Here is a 20,127-nt window from a genome sequence, read left to right as displayed (position 1 = left end):
AAGGGCCTCATTTATGAGGCCGTGCGTCACTTTTACGCCACTGGTGCGTCACTTTTTGTGACGCACCAGCAGCGTAAAAAATGTGCCTTGTTGCACCATATTTACAAAGTGAAGCATCTAGGTAGATGCGTCACTTTGTAAACCCCAGCGCTACATTATACCTGCGCCAGGTATAATGTATGCAGGGGGGCGTTCTGACGCAAGAAAGGGTCATAGAAGTGACGCAGTGAAATCTATAAGATTTCACTGCGCCACCTCTAGGACACAAATGCGTCAATTTCTTACGCCTGCCTCCCAGCAGGCGTAAGACTGACGCAGGCCCTTTCACATAGGGCTTGCCCCATGTGAAAGGACACATTGCTGGAGTTGCGTCGCTATTGTGACACACTCCAGCAATGCGTCACTTTTGCGCCATACAGATACCTCAGAAATACTGACGTATCTGTAACTCCTTGCGCCATGATGCGTCATACTGTAAATATGACGCATCATTAGTGTCGCAAGGAGGGCGCAGTGAAAAGTGACGCATCGATGTGTTCACGCAGCGATGCGTCACTTTTCATAAAGGAGGCCCCACAATTTATGTGCGTCCGTGAACATTCATAAATGTATATATTTAAACCATACATGTAGTGCGTGTTTAGTGCGCACGAACAGTAAATGTGTGTGCATGTGCTGGTTGTGTGCATAAGAGAAGTCATTTCTTAGCAATCATCTTTCGACGTTGGTCCACGACCAGTTCTTAGATTCTGAAGAGTGATGTGTCTCTGCCATAGCAGAGTTCATTCACTGGACGTCCAGGAAGGCCTCCGCGGGATGCTATAGGACCTCTAAGCATCTAAAATATGTCCTCTTGATGGTCCACATCTTGAACATGCACCGTATCCTAACAATGCCCACCTGATGCACCGCGTGATGCAGGTGCCCAACAGGAACATCACATCTTGGGTTTGCCTGCCGGCCCCACCATCTGGTGTAGATGCCCTTCTAATAGAATGCATGTTAAGGATGCCCCCCAGAAGCACCGCCTCTTGAAGATGGCCACCGGAAGCAACACGTCTTCCAGATGCCCACTTGGTGCATTGCTTCGTGAAGATGCCCACCAGAAGCACCAGGTCTTTAGCATGTCCACCTGAAGCACTGCGCCTTCATACTGAGCTTCGGCTGCTGTGTATCTTCAAAGATGTCCAACCAGAAAGTCCACCACTTCTTGGTGGTACCCAGCCAAATGACTGCATCTTCTATCTGATTGATGCACGGCATCTTGTAGAGGACCAGCAGAGGCATCACATCTTGAGGATGCTTCTCTGTACCACCTGATCATGTAGGGGCTCTTCTGATGCTCTGTATCTTCAAGATGCCTCTCTGGCTAATTCACTGCATCTGTAGGGGACCAGCAGAGCATGACATCTTGAGGATGCTCGTCTATCACCAGATCATGTAGATGAGCCTCTGACGCACTGCATCTTAATTATGCCCACCAGAAGCACCACATCCTGGAGATGCCTGTACCCAGACACCTTGTAGATGCTCCTGTGATGCAAATCATCTTGAAGGGGGGCATAAGAAATACCACATGTTAAAGATGGCCACTTGAAGCACCACAGCTTGTAGATTCCCATATCTCATATTATGCACGATGTCTTGAAGTTGCTTTCCTAACCCACAATGTCCTGCAGGCAACCACAAGCAGAATCATATCTTGTAGATATTTAGCTAAAGCACCACATTTTGAGGTTTATCATGTGAAGCACCGCAACTGAAAGATGCTGCCCAAATCTTCGCCTCTTCTATAAGGACATTTCGATCACTAAATCCGTCTTCAAACCTACACCTAGTGCAAAGTATTCTAAAGACTCTCACCTGAAGCTCCCCTCTTTGTGATGCACCCTGAATGTGAATATTCCACAACTTTAAGGGTATCACCTGAACCACCTTTTATAAAATACTAGCAGCCCATCCCGACGTTGTCCGGGCTTGCTGTAGCCGACGCCACTGTACCTTAACACGCTCCAGCCGCGAACGTGTTTTTCCAGTGTTCGCTCCATCCCCGAACGTGTTTGGCTGCTCCAGCGTGTTTGGCCGCTCCAGCCTACGCCCCTGCAATATGCGAACATGTGTGTTCGCTCCATCCCAGCCGCGAACGTGTTTTTCCGGTGTTCGCTCCATCCCCGAACGTGTTTGGCCTCTCCAGCGTGTTTGGCCGCTCCAGCCTACGCCCCTGAAATATGCGAATGTGTGTGTTCGCTCCATCACCGAACGTGTTTGGCCGCTCCAGCCTACGCCACTTAGACGCACAACATCGCGTCAACGTCCAACGCCCACAACAATGCTAAAGGACACGCCCACTCGTATTGGAATGCTAGTCCCACACAGAACGCTTCTCTTTTGCCGAATCCCACAACGCACACGCCCACAACGGACTACTTTTCACAAAACGTTCTTTTCCCCTTCTAATGTATATGTTGGGCTGCTGTATAGCCTATGACCATCTGCTGATATTGTAGTTTGCAATGCTGTATTGGGTGTTCTGATTGGTGCTGTAGTTCTTGAGCTTACCCGCCTCAAAGGTTTGGGCTCTCTCTTTATTATATTAGTATAGATACCATGTTGAAACGTGCATCCTCAAGAGAACCACCTGAACCCCACGGCTTGTAGATTCTCATTTATGATGACTTTGCCCACTTCCGACATCATACCGTAATGATGCTGTGACAAAGCAGTTGAAATGCATCTTTTTAAAAATGACCCTGTATTTTCAAGATGTCCTTCTGGAGTGCCTGCCATGCACCTTCTTGAAGATGCCCCCCCTAAATGGTGCATCTTGAAGGTGCCCAGCTGAACTGGCACATTTTAAATATATATGGCTAGCAGAAACACTGAATTGTCCAGCCAGCTCTGTAGAACAAAAGTGTAAGTTACTACAAAAAGTACAGTTTGAGCATACCGAAAAGTATTAAACCAACTAAAAAGGGTAAAGTTACTCAAAAGCATCAGCTACCTTTGTGAATCAGACCCTCTTCCTTCATCGCGAATTTGAAGGCAGGGTCAACTGTTCAGGAATTGTAGAGTGAGATCTGTGCTACAGCCCACTTGATGCACTCACAGGTGTAAAATTACTCGTAACTTTGGGGCTGTACAGAGCAAAGCCAAGTGTCCCCAAAGCGCTGTCCGAGAAAAGCCACCAGTCGTAATTTGAGCCCCCGGACAATGTTGCGTGGACGCATTCATCTCACCTCCTCCCATTAGCAATTTCCACTAACTGGGTAGGGGACATAATGGGCAGGCAGGAGGTAAAAGCATTCAGTGCCATTCTCTGTTCAATGTATTAAACTAACCCAGAGGTCTCTTCACCATGGTGGAGGACAGGACGAAGTTTCTGCTGGAGACGTAGCTCACAAATTGAAGTAAGACCCATTGCACCCAGACCAAGAGATCCAGATTGACTAACTTTCATGAAACCGAGCACTGCATGGAAGACCCCAGAAATGCGTTAGCGTAGAGCAGAAAACAGCACAGCCGAGATTTAGATAGAGTTCCCTTCTTATGCAATGTGCAAAGGCAAGCCAGCAGTGTCAAGTCTTGTATAACCTCTGTCGGTCCACCCTCTGGTACAAATTCCTACGCCTACACGTCAGCACAGGGTCAGACATGTAAGATATGTGTTTTAGAGTAGAGGATACGTCACATGCAGGTGAATCCGGCAATGCGCCGTTGACCCCTTACTTGCACCTACTTGGGGCCTTATTTATGAGCCCTTGCGTCACTTTTACGCCGCTGGTGTGTCACTTTTTGTGACGCAACAGCAGCGTAAAAAATGTGCCTTGTTGCACCATATTTGCAAAGTGACGCATCTAGTTAGATGCGTCGCTTTGTAAACCCTGCGCCACAGTACACCTGCATAATGTATGCAGGGTGGGTGTTCTGACGCAAGAAAGGGTCATAGAAGTGACACAATGAAATCTCTGAGATTTCACTGCGTAACTTCTAGGACGCATATTAGTCCATATCGTACGCCTGCCTCACAGCACGCGTAAGACTGACGCAGGCCCTTTCACATGGGGCTTGTCCCCTGTGAAAGGACACATTGCTGGAGTTGCGTCACTTTCGTGACAAACTCCAGTAATGCGTCACTTTTGCGCCATACAGATGGGTCAGAAATACTGACGTATCTGTAACTCCTTGCGACATGATGCGTCAAACAGTAAATATGACGCATCAATCATGTCGCAAGGAGGGCATACTGAGAAGTGACGCTTCGCTGCTTTCACGCAGCGATGCGTCACTTCTCATAAACAAACATAGCTTCAGCATGTACAGGTTGATCCATCGCTGTTGCTGCTGCAGTTTGCACAGATTGGTTCTGGTTTGTGAATCACAAACACCAGTGCAAACCTCTAGTAAACCGGAGCCAGTGTTTTAAAATATCTTCAACAGGCATCTCTCATCATGCCCCTCCACAGAAGCAGCGCCACTTATGCTGAACCGGCACTTCGAAAGCTTTCCCGCTCCAGGGGTGAAGTGACACCTCTCAATGATGTCATTGCCCTCCCATGAAAGAAACGTCCGCCGTCAAGACTAACACCAAGGCACACATTGTTGGACAAAGGCCATCTACATGGGACTCAGATAGGGGCGTCGCACCCCCTCACCTTACTCTGCTTTCTTTTTTCATTCGCTTTTTCCTTTTTAATTGGCACACCAGTGCATCTTTTATCAAGCAAAGAAGCTTACAAACACAGTTTTCTGTATTCTTTTCTCTTACTGTAAAGATTTTAATTAATTGTACAGTTAATAAAATTCATTCATTCATTCATTCACCTCTCAATGATGCTGTACTCTAACCTCCCAGTTCAACATATAGAGCAACCCAGTAATCCCTCAGGAGACTGGGCACAAATGTATACAAACAAGCATTGACTCCTGAAGGAGTACTTTGTAAAAACAGTTACTTAGTGAGTGGATTGGTAAATCTCACATCCGACCCTCCAAACAAATTAATAGTACATTGGATTATTTGCATTAGTTGAACATCTAAAAATAAATTATAAAAAAAATTATAAAAGGCGTACTTCTTTCCCTCTTAGTGTAACAATTATTTGTATTTATTCAACAGCAATACAACTTTAATTAGGGTCAATGAAACAGCGCAAGCCCCCTTTACCAGCATAGGCGACCACCCAACAAAACAATGAATATTCTAGAAACCCTCTGAGCCCTTTACTTGCACATGGGTTTTAAAGTCCACTCATTGGCATCTGTAGTGGCCAGGCCGTGCCTCGACAAGAATATGTATAGGCCCTTTCTAGTAATTGTATTTTACGCTTAGTCACCATGAAGCTTCAAAAGATGGAATCAATTGAAAGTGTCTATCCAGTAACCTCTAGCGTTTAAATTTACATTTCTTTTAGGTAGGAGCTGACCTGAGAACCCATCTTTCATTATTTAGCTGTCTGTCCCGCCTCTTCAGTGCAGGACACGCCCGGCCTGGTTCACAGCCTGCACGTTTGAGTAAGTTTGACTATTTTTTGGTTCACAAACTACATTTTCTAGTAACTTATACTTTTGTACTAAGCGCCTCATTTATGCCGCCGTTGCATCACTTTTGTGAGGCAGCGGTGGCACAAATCCTGTGCCATGGTGCGGGGTACTTACAACGTGACGCATCTGGGAGAAGCGTCACGTTGTAAAGCCCTGCGCCACATGTAGGCGTTCCTGCGCAGGGGGTGGAGGGGGGGCCGTTCTGGCGCAAGAACGCCTCCTAAAGGTGGCTGAGTGAAATCTACAAGATTTTCTCAGTCACTTTTAGGCCCATGCTGCGTCAAACCCCTGTGCCTGCCTGAAGCAGGCGTAAGGATTGACGCAGCTTTAACTAGATAGGGCCCCCAGAGCATTGCTGGAGTTGCGTCGCGCTTGCGACGCAACTCCAGCAATGCCCCACTTTTACGGCACAGATGCGTCACACATCTGTGCTGTTTTTGCCCCATGGTGCGCCGCATTGTAAATGCGGCGCATCCATGATGGCGGAGCTGTGGCACACAATAACTGGCGCATCCCTGCTGATTTGCAGGGATGCACCAGTTATTGTAAATATGCCCTAAAGTGCCTAAGGACAAAAGTGTAAGTTACTAGAAAAAGTACAGTTTGTAAATACCTAAAAGTATTAAACCAACTCAAAAGTGTAAACTTATTCAAAAGCATAAGCTACCTTTGTGAATCAGGCCTTCTTCCTTCATCAGGCAGTTCAAGGCAGGGTTAACTATTCATGGATTGTTATATTTTAATAGAATGTAAAAGAACAGTTTAAATAAAATAAATGTAAAAAATCTTGGTAATACCGTTCCCAATAGTTCACACTCAATTTGACCTCTGGAGAGGGCCGAGCTCCTCAAAGGGTACTATCTCACACATTCTTGAGCTCGAAGCACAATTAAACCAGCTTGGAGAATGACAAAGCCAAGGAGAATGGCCTGGGACAAAAAGAAAGGGGAATAACTCCAGAAACATGCAGTGAAGTGGCGTCACAATAACAACAACTTTATAAAAGTTCACTTTTGAGTCTTACTTTTCATAAATATTCCTGTTTTAAAAGCCCTCCTGTTTAAGCCCTTTTGATTGGATATTGCCCAGCTCCCTCTGAATCTCACTTGGCAGCTATCTGTGCGGTTCTCTAGGCAGCCATTCCCCTATAGTTACTCTTGCAGCAGCAATACTGGTGACTCCCTCACAGCACCCCCAGCAGACGAAGGTACAATTATGCAACAAGCATTGGTAAAGCAAGCAGGTCCATGAAACCTATGGCTTTTCCAATCCTATTTTTAAAATCATAGATAGTGCATGAATCCACAGAGGCCATCTAGGAAGAGGATTTGGTAAAATATTACAAAATAACTTAAAAGATTACCACTGCAAATTCGTGTCCATCCACAGGAACCATGTTTTAATAGATTTTATTTTTAACAAATTACATTCAAAGTTGGCTTACTGTCTATGCATGTGCAAGTGGAGCAGCTATCTGTGAATGCATTTTGTTGTATTACCTAAAATCCTGTTCAAAGATGGCCACTGTGGAAGACTTTGCATCTGCGGTAAACCTCTTCAAATGCAATTTGTTTGAATTAAGCTATTTCCAGATCCCCACCATGCATGCATGGACCACCATCTTGAAATGATCAAAACATTTTTTAAGATGGGCCCCTTCTGAAAGCTCAGCTGACATTGAAAATTTGGCAAGGGGTCTTGGAGCAAGACGACACTGGGAGGGAAAGGGAGGTAAAAACGAGTGTGACGGGGCAGTAAAACAGAGTTGGAAGGGGTATCAGAGAGAGAGAGAGAGAGGGAGATATATATATATATATATATATATATATATATATATATATATCTGCTCCAAGTACTCCGTAGTATCTAACTACAAAAGACCAGCACTCACGGTAGCGAGCTTCAGTTTTTATTATAGCTCACGGCGTTCAGACGCGTTTGGGCATTCGCCTTCGTCGGTGTTAACATGGCGCCGCTGAAACGGCCGTCTTTTATGTTCAAACATCAACATTCATGGACACAGTAAAAGGACAACAATGTCAAATTATGAGCGCCATCTTAGAGTGGTATAATACCTCACCTCAAAATAGCGAGATAATCAAAGTCAAAATACCATCAAACTCATAGATGAGTTAATGTCCCTCCAACATTCATCAACATGTTAAATATGTTAAATACGTTGCTTTCATAAAGCCCTGAATGGGCTACTGTTATTTCATTAATGACGTAAGCTATCCACAATATCCATGAATGTAAACAACCCCTCGTAAAACTCCACATTCCCAAATTTTCAAAACATTTCATCTACAAATTACAGTTCATCTACAAATTACAGTTCATCTACAAATTGAATCCGTCTTAATTAATTGTCCCCCAAATGTACTGCCAATTCCTCATGAGAATTCAGACCTGCAGGTGTCTTGGTGTTCAAATCAATAATATATCTAGACTCTAACCTTCTAAGAGTCGTCAATCTGTCACCCCCCCTGGGGTTCTGCGGTACGTGGTCTAAACAAAAATAAGTCAGAAGATTCCTGTCCCCATTGTGCAAATCTTTAAAGTGGCGGGCCACTGGATATGTGAGGTCCCCATTGTTGATAGCTCTGGCATGCTCTAAAACTCTGATTTTCGCAGGATGAATGGTACTCCCTACATATTTTAATCCGCACGGGCACTGTAAGCAATATACTGTGTACGGAGTAGTACAGGTCAAAAATTTGTTTATTATTCTAGGCTGCCTCAGTCCTGGTACCTGAAATGAGGAGACTTTCTTGCTGCCAGCACAGGCCTTACACTTTTTGCAGGGATGAAACCCCTTTAGGACATTCTCAAAAGCCTTTGTCTTTTTCTTCTGCACGTAGCTGTTAGTTATGCTATCTCTGAGGGATCTTGCCTTACGATAGGTTATAAGGGGTCTTTTCGGAATATCCATTGCGATGACTGGATCCATTTGTAGAAGTTTCCAGTGTCTGTTAAATATGTTTCTCAGTTTGGTGGCATCTTGTGAGAAGGTGGTGATCATTCTAAAATTATTGACTCTATCTTCCTCACCTCCTCCTTTGTTGCTCACCTTCAGGAGACTTTCTCTAGTTACAGTGTCTACTCTTCGCTTGGCACCTCCCAAGACCTGGCTGCTGTACCCTCGTTCTCGAAATCTGGCCATGCTTTCAGCTGCATATTTCTCATAATCTATGCTCCTTGTATTGTTTCTCTTAATTCGGAGCAATTCTCCGTAGGGGATACTATTTTTTAGTCTTGGAGGGTGTCCACTGCGAGCATGCAAAATGGAATTTGAAAGCAACGTATTTAACATATTTAACATGTTGATGAATGTTGGAGGGACATTAACTCATCTATGAGTTTGATGGTATTTTGACTTTGATTATCTCGCTATTTTGAGGTGAGGTATTATACCACTCTAAGATGGCGCTCATAATTTGACATTGTTGTCCTTTTACTGTGTCCATGAATGTTGATGTTTGAACATAAAAGACGGCCGTTTCAGCGGCGCCATGTTAACACCCACGAAGGCGAATGCCGAAACGCGTCTGAACGCCGTGAGCTATAATAAAAACTGAAGCTCGCTACCGTGAGTGCTGGTCTTTTGTAGTTAGATACTACGGAGTACTTGGAGCAGTCATAGAGGCGGGGGCACCACCCGCTTAAAGGCACCCGCTCGTGAGTGCTGGGAGTTTGGTGCACCACACAGGAGCAAGATATATATATATATATTTATTCCAAGGACTTACTTGGGAGGCTACATCAAAACACTGTGAGACCAAAATGGTCCAGGGTGGGGAAAAATGCAATAGGGAAGAAAGCCATTGAATCGGGGGCAGAGAAGTGCCATTAAAAAACCAAAGCCATCCAGGCAGGAACCAAGGAGCTGACTCCAACCCCACTCGAAGTACCTGTTAAATATCGAACACTATAGGGCTCAAACAGACAGCAAAACAGCCTGTAACCAAGACCTTTAAAAAGGAAATAATTCAGATTGGGCATGTGGGTACACTATCAAATGTAAGGAAGGAGTACGTATTCTGGAAATTTTGATAAAACTCAAAAAAATACTGTGTCTAATACTTCTCTGGCTTTTCAATCCATGTCACAACCCCAGAACGCAGAACCTGAATACAACAGATACTCTTTCAGATAATTGTGTGATGTGTGTCCCCGCCACGGTAGTCTCGGGGCCTCCGGTTAGAGTCGCACGTCACATTATGTTTTTTTTTTTTTTAGGTTTTAGGTAGAGATGGCATACGCTGTCTCACCAGCTTCTTCTAGTCAAAAACCTGCATCATTAAACATGCATATATCTATCCTTAATGGGCTTTGGGTCACCCTCTTCATCCATTGGACTTCTCAGCTGTCATTCACATTTTGGTTCCGCCCACTAAAGCATAAGGCATGGGCAACTCAGCTATTATATTATATTGGCGTTAGTTTGCTTGAATAAACTTGAACTTCCATCTAAAAATCTAAAAAGTACATGTCGGTGCCAGAGCTGGTGGGCCAATACTTGGCTAATGTGTTTTTTCTTTCTATTCTTTATCCTTTTGTTTAACCAACTCGGTTTGTTGAAACTTTGTTTTCTGGTTACATTAATTTAAAGGCAATAGTACTTTTTCTTCGCACCACTAAGAATCCTATTTTCCTAAGACTTCCATTAAAACTAAAAGGGTTTCTTCACATTTTCTAAGTACATCTTCTTGCCAGGAAACACAGATACTCTTTATATCACAGCAGATTGCTGCATTTTTGTCACCGAAAATCTTTATTGCAAGTATACGTCTGTCATGTTTACGGAGCATGTTTCCCTGTTATTTGTTCTTTTCATGGCATATGCTTGCTATACACTTCTATAAAAAAAATATTAGCCAATGCAACTGCTTGCCTTGGTTGGACCTATTGGCTTTATCAATGGTAGTTTCTTATTATTGTCAAATACATATTGTTATGATTCTAGTGTACAGGCAACTTATTTAGAGGCTTGGTCCATGCTTTAGTCAGGTAGAAAAAGAAAGAAATGCTCATACACTTAACACTTTAAAGAAGTGAATCTTTTTAACACAGAGGTAGCCATATTTCTGAACCCTAACCAGTTCTGTAGGCTGGTTTGCAGTTTTTGAGCCCCACTTCCACTGCTTGAACTTTTAAGTGTAGAACCACACCAGGCACACTCCTGTATCCATTCTTTTGTGCCCTGCTACCTATCTCTCTCTGAGTGTAAATGAAGTACTTCGACAGCATACGGTGTGCAAACCGACAAGTAGGCTCTTCGCTTATAAGGAGGATGTATGTTTCTAGTCCTCACATGTAGTCCAACAAGCTGCATCAACTGAGGTGAGATTGACCTCAAGTTGCTTACCCTGACCAGTGTGGCCTGTCGGTTGACGTCATCACAGTGCGCCATGGCTTACCTTTCCTTAACAGACACCCCACGTACGAGGAGGCGTCGGAGAAGAAGCTGTCCTCCCGCTGCCTGAAGATATGCTACTTCGTCAGGTAGATGCTTTATTTCTCTTTATTATGCATTTGTATTGCTTGATATTTCTCTTGTTATGTTTGTGTATTATCTCTTTATTTCTCTTGTGGTGTGTGTATCTCTTGACATTTCTCTTTGTAATATGTGTTATCTCCTGATATTTCTCTTTATGTGTGTATCACTTGATATGTCTCTTTGTGTGTGTATCACTTGATATGTCTTTGTTATGTGCATCTCTTCATATTTCTCTTGTTATGTGTGTGTATTACCTCTTGAGATTTATCTTATGTGTGTGTGTATCTTTGTATTTCTCTTATGTGCGTGTAAATCTTGATATTTCCCTTTATGTGTATCTCTTGATATCTTTGTTATGTGTGTGTATTATCTCTTGATATTTTTCTTGTTATGAGTGTCGATTTTCTCTCAATATTTCTCTTATATGTGTGTATTATCTCTTGATATTTCTCTAGTTGTGTGTGTATATATCTTTTGATATTTCTCTTTGTGTGTCTCTTGATATTTCTCTTTGCTATGTGTGTCTCTAGTTATATGTGTGTATATCTCTCTTTATGTTAATCTCTTGATATTTCTCTTTGCTATGTGTGTGTATAATCTCTTGACATTTCTCTTGTGATGTGTGTATCTCTTGATATTTCCATTTGTTGTGTGTGCTATCTCCTGATAATTCTCTTTGTGTGTATCTCTTGATATTTTTATCTGTGTGTACATATCTTGATATTTCTCTTTGTTATGTATGGGTATTATCGCTTGATATTTCTCTTGTTGTATGTATATTTCTTGATATTTCTGTTATGTGCATCTCTTGATATTTCCCTTTATTATGTGTGTGTATCTCTTGATATTTCTCTTATGTATATGTATTATCTCTTGATATTTCTCTTTGTGTGTGTATATCTCCTGATACTTCTCTCTGTGTGAGTATCTCTTGATATTTCTCTTTGTGTGTGTATTTCTCTTGATATTTCTCTGTGTATCTCTTGATATTTCTCTTTGCTATGTGTGTGTATTATCTCTAGATATTTCTGTTGTTGTGTGTGTATATCTCTTGACATTTCTCTTTGTGATGTGTATATCTCTTGATATTTCCATTTATATGCATGTTCTCTCCTGATATTTCTCTTTGTGTGTGCATATCTTTATATTTCTCTTAGTTATGTGTGTGTATCTCTTGCTATTCCTCTTATGTGCATCTCTTGATATTTCCCTTTGTTATGTGTGTGTATCTCTTGGTATTTCTCTTGTTATGTGTGTGTGTGTATCTCTTGATATTTCTCTTTGTTATGCGTATTTCCTGATATTGCTCTTTGTTATGTGTATCTCTTGATATTTCCCTTTGTTATGTGTGTATCTCTTGATATTTCCCGTTATGTGTGTGTATCTCTTGATATTTCTTTGTGTATCTCTTGTTACTTCTCTTTGCTATGTGTGTGTATTATCTCTTGATAGTTCTATTGTTGTGTGCATCTCTTGGTATGTGTGTGTGTGTATCTCCTGATATTTCTCTTTGTTATGCGTATCTCTTGATATTTCTCTTTGTTATGCGTATCTCCTGATATTGCTCTTTGTTATGTGTATCTCTTGATATTTCCCTTTATTATGTGTGTATATCTCTTGATTTCTCTTTTGTGTGTGTATATTTCTTGACATTTCTCTTTGTGATGTGTGTATCTTTTGATATTTCTCTTTGCTATGGTTGTGTATTATCTCTTGATATTTCTGTTGTGTGTATCTCCTGATATTTCTCTTTAATATGTGTTTCTCCTGATATTTCTCTTTATGTGTGTATATCTCTTGATATTTCTCTTCACGTGTATCTCCTGATATTTCTCTTTATGTATGTGCATCTCCTGATATTTCTCTTTGTGATGTGTGTATCTCTTGATATTTCTCTTTATGTATGTGCATCTCCTGATATTTCTCTTTATGTATGTGCATCTCCTGATATTTCTCTTTGTGATGTGTGTATCTCTTGATATTTCTCTTTATGTATGTGCATCTCCTGATATTTCTCTTTGTGTGTGTGTATCTCTTGATATTTCTCTTTATGTGTGTGTATCTCTTGATATTGCTCTTTGTTAGTGTGAGTATCTCTTGATATTTCTCTTCATATGTGTGTGTTTGTGCACTTTTCATTATGGTGAGCATGGCAGGTATGTGCCCCGAGCTGGAGCTGCTGTTGGACTTCACACGTCAGCTATGGGTAATTCCACAGACCTTGTGTAAGATCACACTCCCCATGGGGACGATGCACATCTCTTGTAGTAACACGTACTGTCTCTAAGACATCACATGCTTTCTGTGACTCCACAGACCCTCTGCAACTTTGCAGACGCCCCTCTTTGACACCTCTGTTCCTCTGTGACATCAGACCTCTATGACATCATACACTGTCTTTGACTCCACACGTCTTTTCTAACATCACCGACCACACTTTATGATATCACATACCATCTGTAACTCCAGGGGCGTGACATCACAGACGCCCTGTGACTGCTCAGCCTCTCTAAATCCACAGGCCCTCTGTAGCACCGCACTCCCTCTGACGTCACAACTCCTCTATGACATCAAAGTGCTTCTACAGATCCCTTGTATCAGTGGATTCTCCTTGAACTCCACAGACCCTCTGTGGCATCTCCACTCTTCGCAAACAATACCGACCTCTGAATGTGTGCAGCATTCTGTGCCTGCAGACTTTACCCACCAACAGACCCTCCATATGACAGACCCTCTGTAACATAACCGACCCCAGGCAGATGCCCACTAATGCCACAGACAATCTGTATCATCTAGTCACAGGCCTTCTGCAATATTGCAGACCCTTGGGACCTGCTCAGGCTGTCTGCATGATGTGATTTAACATATTTAAACTGATATAATGCATTATGTTTGCAACTGCATAGGTACATTTTACATGTAGACATTCGGAAGAACATATGAAAAGCTAATTATGTCGTTTTTCGTATACTTATATTTTAAGCGCTCTGGGGTGAGCTGAAACTGCTGTAATGGCATGGCGCCTGCCTATGATAAGTGAGCGTGTGAAGAAAAAATGCTATTCTCTACAGTGTCAAATCACTGAATTCATAATAAGATGATCTTAAGTAGAAGAGCGTCACGCGCCAAAGCTCGCAGCTTTACTAATTTTAGACAAAACCAAAGGGGATGATGGACGGAGTGTTGAACAATGCACGCACTCACCCCCAGTTAACTGACCTGGGTTTAATCCATCATCATTCTTTAGCTCACTCCGCTACTCCAGTTCAGACATGGCCATATGCAAATCAGTCTGACCCTGTGCCTCATGGGAACAGTCCAGCCCGAACTGCCAAGCCATGTCTTCCCTGGACCGGAAACAAGCTTCCGAGGACCGGTTTCTGGCATTTCAGCCGTCTTCAGCCAGGCTAGCTTGAATCCAGTGGCAAAGTGAGTAAGGGACCCAGGTCTGGGCATACCCTGCCAACTTAGGGCGAACAAAGCAAAACCAAAGGTGATGATGGACGGAGTGTTGAACATTGCAAGCACTCGCCCCCAGTCAACTGATCTGGGTTTAATCCATCATCATTCTTAAGCACACTCTGCCACCCCAGTTCAGACATGGCCTTATGCAAATCAGTCTTGACCCTGTGCCTCATGGAAACAGTCCAGCCTGAACTGCCAAGCCATTTCTTCCCTTAGGGTAGTGAGCTAAAGAATGATGATGGATTAAACCCAGATCTGTTGACTGGGGGTGAGTGCTTGCAATGTTCAACACTCCGTCTATCATCCCCTTTGGTTTTACTTGCTAATTTTAGGATCAATAAATTCACTCTTGGATCACAAGCTTTAAAACATGTACAGACAAAGCCAGGAGGCATGACTTTGGGATTGTTTTTTAAAAGTAATTGATGTGCATCCTCTGTTTAATGCAGGAAAACAAACTACCAACTGGCGTTTAGGCACAATATGCAGCGCTTCCTAAACTCATGCCATATGCAGGAGATCTTCTAGGGCATAGTCTCCCGATACAATAGACCTTTGTAGGAGAGTAGGGTCTGCAATCCTATGATCACCCAGATTTTTGCTTTTTGCTTCACTGGTTTACGACGTTCCCTGGCTGTGGGCCTGCTAATCAGACCCACAGCCTAGCTGTTCTCTCTAATCCAAATTGTACCCAGGTACTGAATTGGCACTGGGCCCTCTCAAGTCCCTGTACCCAGGGCTGAGGTGCACCCAGAAGTCTCCCAGGGGCTGCAGCATGTATTATGCCACCCCTGGCCTGACTAACTAAATCTGACACAACTGGCTGCACGACAGCTGGGGCAAGGTGGTGTAATCACCCTTTGCTTTAGATATAGTATTCCTATATGTAAACCTAAATGAACACACAGATCTCCTATCAGTCACTCCTATGGCAGGCCTTAACAATCCTGAAGGCAGAGTGCTTGGAATCGTGTGAGATAGTGCTCTGGCATGAGCTGAGCCTGTCTGCGGCTTTCGGGATCCATCCCTTAGCCGTTTCCATGATATCGCATACCATATACTCTTAAGTGCATTATAATCCTCGCGGTTATATGCCAACTCTGGTATCGCTTTATCAAAACATGTCGAGTAAGGTGTCATACGAATTGGAATACTAACCCCTCGCCAATTCTGGCGACAGGGTTAGCATTCCACCCTTCTAGAGGGACACGACATGGATGTAACCTGTAACCCCAGTTAAAGTCAAACAGAGCCTTAGCTCCACAAAATGGATGCTGCCACCGAGACACAAGTCTGCCCTCCTGCTGCTGGGAGTCCTCCCAGAGCAGGAGGCAAGGACAAAGGGTTTCCTGCCAGGGGCGATGCTAGCACCGTCCCAGACAGGATTTTGTGTATCCTAGGTAGGCAGGGCTTTAGAGGAAGGTGACTGCAAGTGGCACCCCGGTGCTCACTGTGCATAGGCCGGCTTGAACCAGTTCGAGGGGCACACCAGACCCTGAGCTGGGGAAAGACCGCCAAAGGAGAGGGGTGTAACCACCCCCCTCCTGGTCCCACCCATAGGGCAGGACTTAGTCGCGTGCCAGCCCCCTTTTTCAGGATAAAGGGAGGAGCAGGCCCCCTTCCAAATTAGATCATCTTTGAATCCTGAAACTACTTTCTTCAAGAAGGAACTCAAGACTCTTCCTAAGATTTCTCCCTTGTGACTAAGGAGTAGTCACCCTGCAGCAGCAGGCACCATCCAAGCATCGCGGTTTGCTGTAAGTCTCTCCTCCGGATCAAGACTGCCCCAGCACGACGAGAACCGGCTTCCCTGGCACCTCTGACCTCAACCTACATCATCAGCCCAGCTGTGATCCGTGGGTGCGACGAGACCTCGAGGGACCGGCCATCTTCAAAAACTGCACGACGCTTGCCCAGCACGACTTCTGAGGAATCCTCACGTGAGTGCTTTGGGGCCCGAGAAGCCCGACCCTGAGCAGCTCCAGCACCGAAGTCCAGCCCCCCCTGCATCCACGAGATCTGCGTGGGGCCCTTCTGCTCTTTGCTGCTCACCGCGTTGTCCAGGTCACTTGCCCGTTGGCTAGTGGCCCTCCTGACGACGAACTTCGACGACAACACTGCTGGTCTGGTTGCTCCAGACTGGCCCTTGCTCGCCTCCAACAGAGGAGCACCCCGGACCCTCCTGGTCCACTTCAGACGCCATTTTGAGTCCACCGCGTGGGCTTGAATTTGCCAAGACTTGTTGCCCCAATCCTGGGTCCAGCGACGTCGACAGCAAGAACCTTCGTGGGACAGCTCGCACCTCCATCCTGGTCGCCGACAACGCCTCCTGGTCCGAGAGACTGCAGAGCCCAGCAGCGCCCACTCACCTGACTGCGGTGACTTCGCCCGGTGCCATCCTGGTGCCCACTTAATCACTGGCTAGTGATTCAGAACTTGGTCCCCTCTGCTTTCAGGTTTTCTTCTTCCCTGATCCAGGCTTGGATCTCTTCGAACTTTTCTTCACTGGCCGCCTGCCAGCAACTTCTTCTTCAGGCTCCTGGTCCGTCAACGTGGGTTTCCGACGCAACTTGAACCCTATGCAGCCGCAGCCCCTGGGCTAGGTAAATCCAGCACTCCGGTGCCCCAGCATAGTCCAACACTCCAAGTGTTCGGATCCACTCCCGTTTTCGTCCCAGCTAGTCGGGTTCGCCCGAGAACAGTAACTTTGTGAGTTCTAGCTTCCATAGACTTTTTCCTGCCTTACGCGTGAGAGTTCCCACTCTGCACGTGGCGTCCCTAGGCCTCCTGCTCCTAACCTGAGTGTTCAGTATTGTAGGCCTTGCGTTTCTAAAGCCTCTGAGAATCGTTACTTACCTGCTAGTAATTCGCATTCCACTTTTGTAGTATATGGTTTTTCGTGCCCCTAGGGCATTTGTGTAAATTGTGCGACTTAAAGTATTTTCGTAAGAGTTTTGTTGTGTGCTTAGCTCCCTGACTCATAAAGAGTTCAGGGTAGACTTGTTATAAATAAATACACTTTATTTTCATAACAACTTGTGTGGTGTCCTTTCACTGGGTGTTCAAGGGGTAATGTGATGGTAAAACAGCTGGCTTAACACGCCCTCTAGAGTCTTAGCCTTAGACTGCTCGTATCCATGCTACTAGGATAGCGGGTCTATAAGGTTGACTTACAACCAATCATCAATAAGGGTTGTTTGGACTGATACATAGTGATCACTAGAATAGTGAGCACTGCATATCAAGCCAACTTCTCACAACCTTAAAGAAAAATGGATGGTTCCCACTGAACCGACATGGTACCTGCACCCTCCCAGTGCCATTATGTGACACTCCATGAACTGGACCTACTTCCTCACGAATACTCAAAGGTTAACAACCGCCACAACCATCTCATCCCATTTGCTCTGCAACCATTCAGGTACAGAAGAGCCCTCAGCCTGATGATGACCTTAGAATCGAGTCCACATGAGTCGAAACACATCGACATTTCAACAAGGAGGACTTGTTAATCGGTTCCCATTGACTAGAACCAGCAGTGAATTACTTTAGAGCCCTGAAACTAGGCTTCTGTATTGGGCATTTTGTGCCTCCTTGATGGTGGACTGCCCATGAAAATTGTCGTCCATGACCCAGGCCATTTTGTTCTAGATCATTTATCAAAACAGACAACTGATAACAATAAAATCCACAAGGTCCTTATTATCTTAGACAATAAACTACTTAGCTCACAAATACTGAATATCGCAGACGGCTTCTTTCCAGAGGAGAGGTGGGAACACACAAACACAAAGTGCCTTACGTGTTTAGGTCTTGCCTAGGCAGCGCTTGCACTGTCTCTTCGAGACATGCTGTATCTAGGATATGAGTTGAGTGCCTGTCACAACACACGTCCTGCACACTCACGTATGGCAGTTATTCAAAATAAGCATTGTCTGTAAATTCGGTCAGAATCGATGGTCTAGGAGAGGTTTTAAACAAATGTTCTTTATGTTCCTTGTCTCCCTGTTCTCTTACAGGCTTATAATTTAGGCAAAACATTGTCAGTCCTGATGATGATCCTTCATTTTTAATGGGATCGAAACGCCGTCGACAGTTGATGTAGTTATGCACTAGTTCTCCATCGTGTGACCCAATTGTGTTGTACTACATGAGCACAGCTAGATTGATTCTGTTACTTCATTAGCGTCTCACTAGTTTTCTAACTTTGCCTGAGATACATTTTATTCTTGTAAATATTGTTTGTCATGTTTTATTGTTTCGTGTACTAGATGCAGGATTGCGTCCCACTGTATATTTGTGTGCTCTGAAATCTCCTTTTTATTTTGTATTGATTAATAAACAGGGTCCGGCTGGACACCTTATCATTATAGCGCAGATTGTGGCCTATAATCAATTCAAGTCCCTACATAAAATTGTCAAGGAACTTTTGTTGCTTTTTAAAAAAAAAAAAAAGTATCTAGGATATGGGCTTGTTATTTTAATGCTTTTATTTGTTTAATATTTATTGGTGATAAGAATAGCTGTGTTTACACATCACTCTGTGTAATTCAGTCTTGCGTTGAAATGTGTTATGTACATAAAGTAATCACTCGAGATAAAGAAAGGTGATTGATTCCCATTTTCAGACGTGTTTTGCCGTGTTCTTATACTGAATTAAGAATAGAAGTGTATGGTGATAGGGTGAATTGTTTTCTTTGTGGGTGAACTCTAATCACTACACTGTACGTTAATGGGTTTGGTGCTGCAGGCAAACAAACTGAGTGAGCTGCATCATGCCTCTCGCCTCATATTGACGTGTAGATGACCCAGAAGTTGTAATCAATGGTAAATACAGACAAACAGTTTTCATTGAGATTTGAAGTGCATCAATTCTGTGAGACATTCATGGTCTTAGCTTGCAGCATCCCAGTATCATGACATTTTCAGTGTTGTCCTACATTCCGGAAGCAGCTTTAGGTGTCCAAACTCTGACTTCAGGAGGCAAACCACTAAAGTGAGACAGTGAGGGTTGAGGTGTAACACCCTTCCTGCCTGTTGCCTAAGCAAGTTTCCTGCTTCAATGCACTGATATTTCCATGAAATAACAAAACTATGGAAAATCATTCCCATTGGCATGTCATATTTCTCACTCCACATATGAAAGAAAGGTAGCCTGCACAACTAGCCACTCTGGCCATTGAACGTTCCCGGAGACTGGGCTAAGAGTACCTGAAGGTGAAGTTTTGGGATTTTGTGTTTTTTTGGCAGATCTATCCTAAGTGTGCCCCGTTCCGTGAAACACATGTATGGAGTTCGAGTGTATCTTCCTCTCATGTGTCTCCTAGCGATATCAACTTATTTTTGTCTGCCAGGTCATTCTCTATTCCTGGAATATGTTCGGGTAGGAGATTCATCAATTTTCATAGCACCCAGACGAATGTCTCCCATGCTATTGTTGGCAGGCGAAGGGAGGCTGTCCCTCTCTGCTCCTGTAAGTAATACATCCTCATCATCGTATTGTCTGAGATCTTGATTCACGCACACGTCTCGATTATGTTTTACTTACAGAAGCAGGGAGTTCATTCACGTGAGCTTCTATGTGAGATGCATGTACTGCAATGGTCCCCTGCAGCCAAACA

At 43.9% G+C, this 20,127-nt stretch overlaps 1 protein-coding gene across 4 annotated transcripts in view; it reads left to right on the top strand.

The window, feature by feature from the left end:
• RASGRP1 (RAS guanyl releasing protein 1) overlaps positions 1–20,127 on the top strand; it is a 350,649-nt gene that overhangs the window by 254,846 nt on the left and 75,676 nt on the right. For all 4 annotated transcript variants that reach the window (XR_013600832.1, XR_013600831.1, XM_078659443.1 and 1 more), the window contains one exon: positions 10,984–11,046. Coding sequence is in view for 2 of the 4 variants with exons in the window: in XM_078659443.1 (XP_078515569.1) it covers positions 10,984–11,046 (63 nt within the window). In the remaining 2 variants the exon portion in view is untranslated. The remainder of the gene's footprint in view (positions 1–10,983; positions 11,047–20,127) is intronic.

Source organism: Lissotriton helveticus, chromosome 9, assembly GCF_964261635.1.
Source record: "Lissotriton helveticus chromosome 9, aLisHel1.1, whole genome shotgun sequence".
Lineage (NCBI taxonomy): Eukaryota > Metazoa > Chordata > Amphibia > Caudata > Salamandridae > Lissotriton > Lissotriton helveticus.
This window is presented reverse-complemented; position numbering and strand designations above follow the sequence as displayed.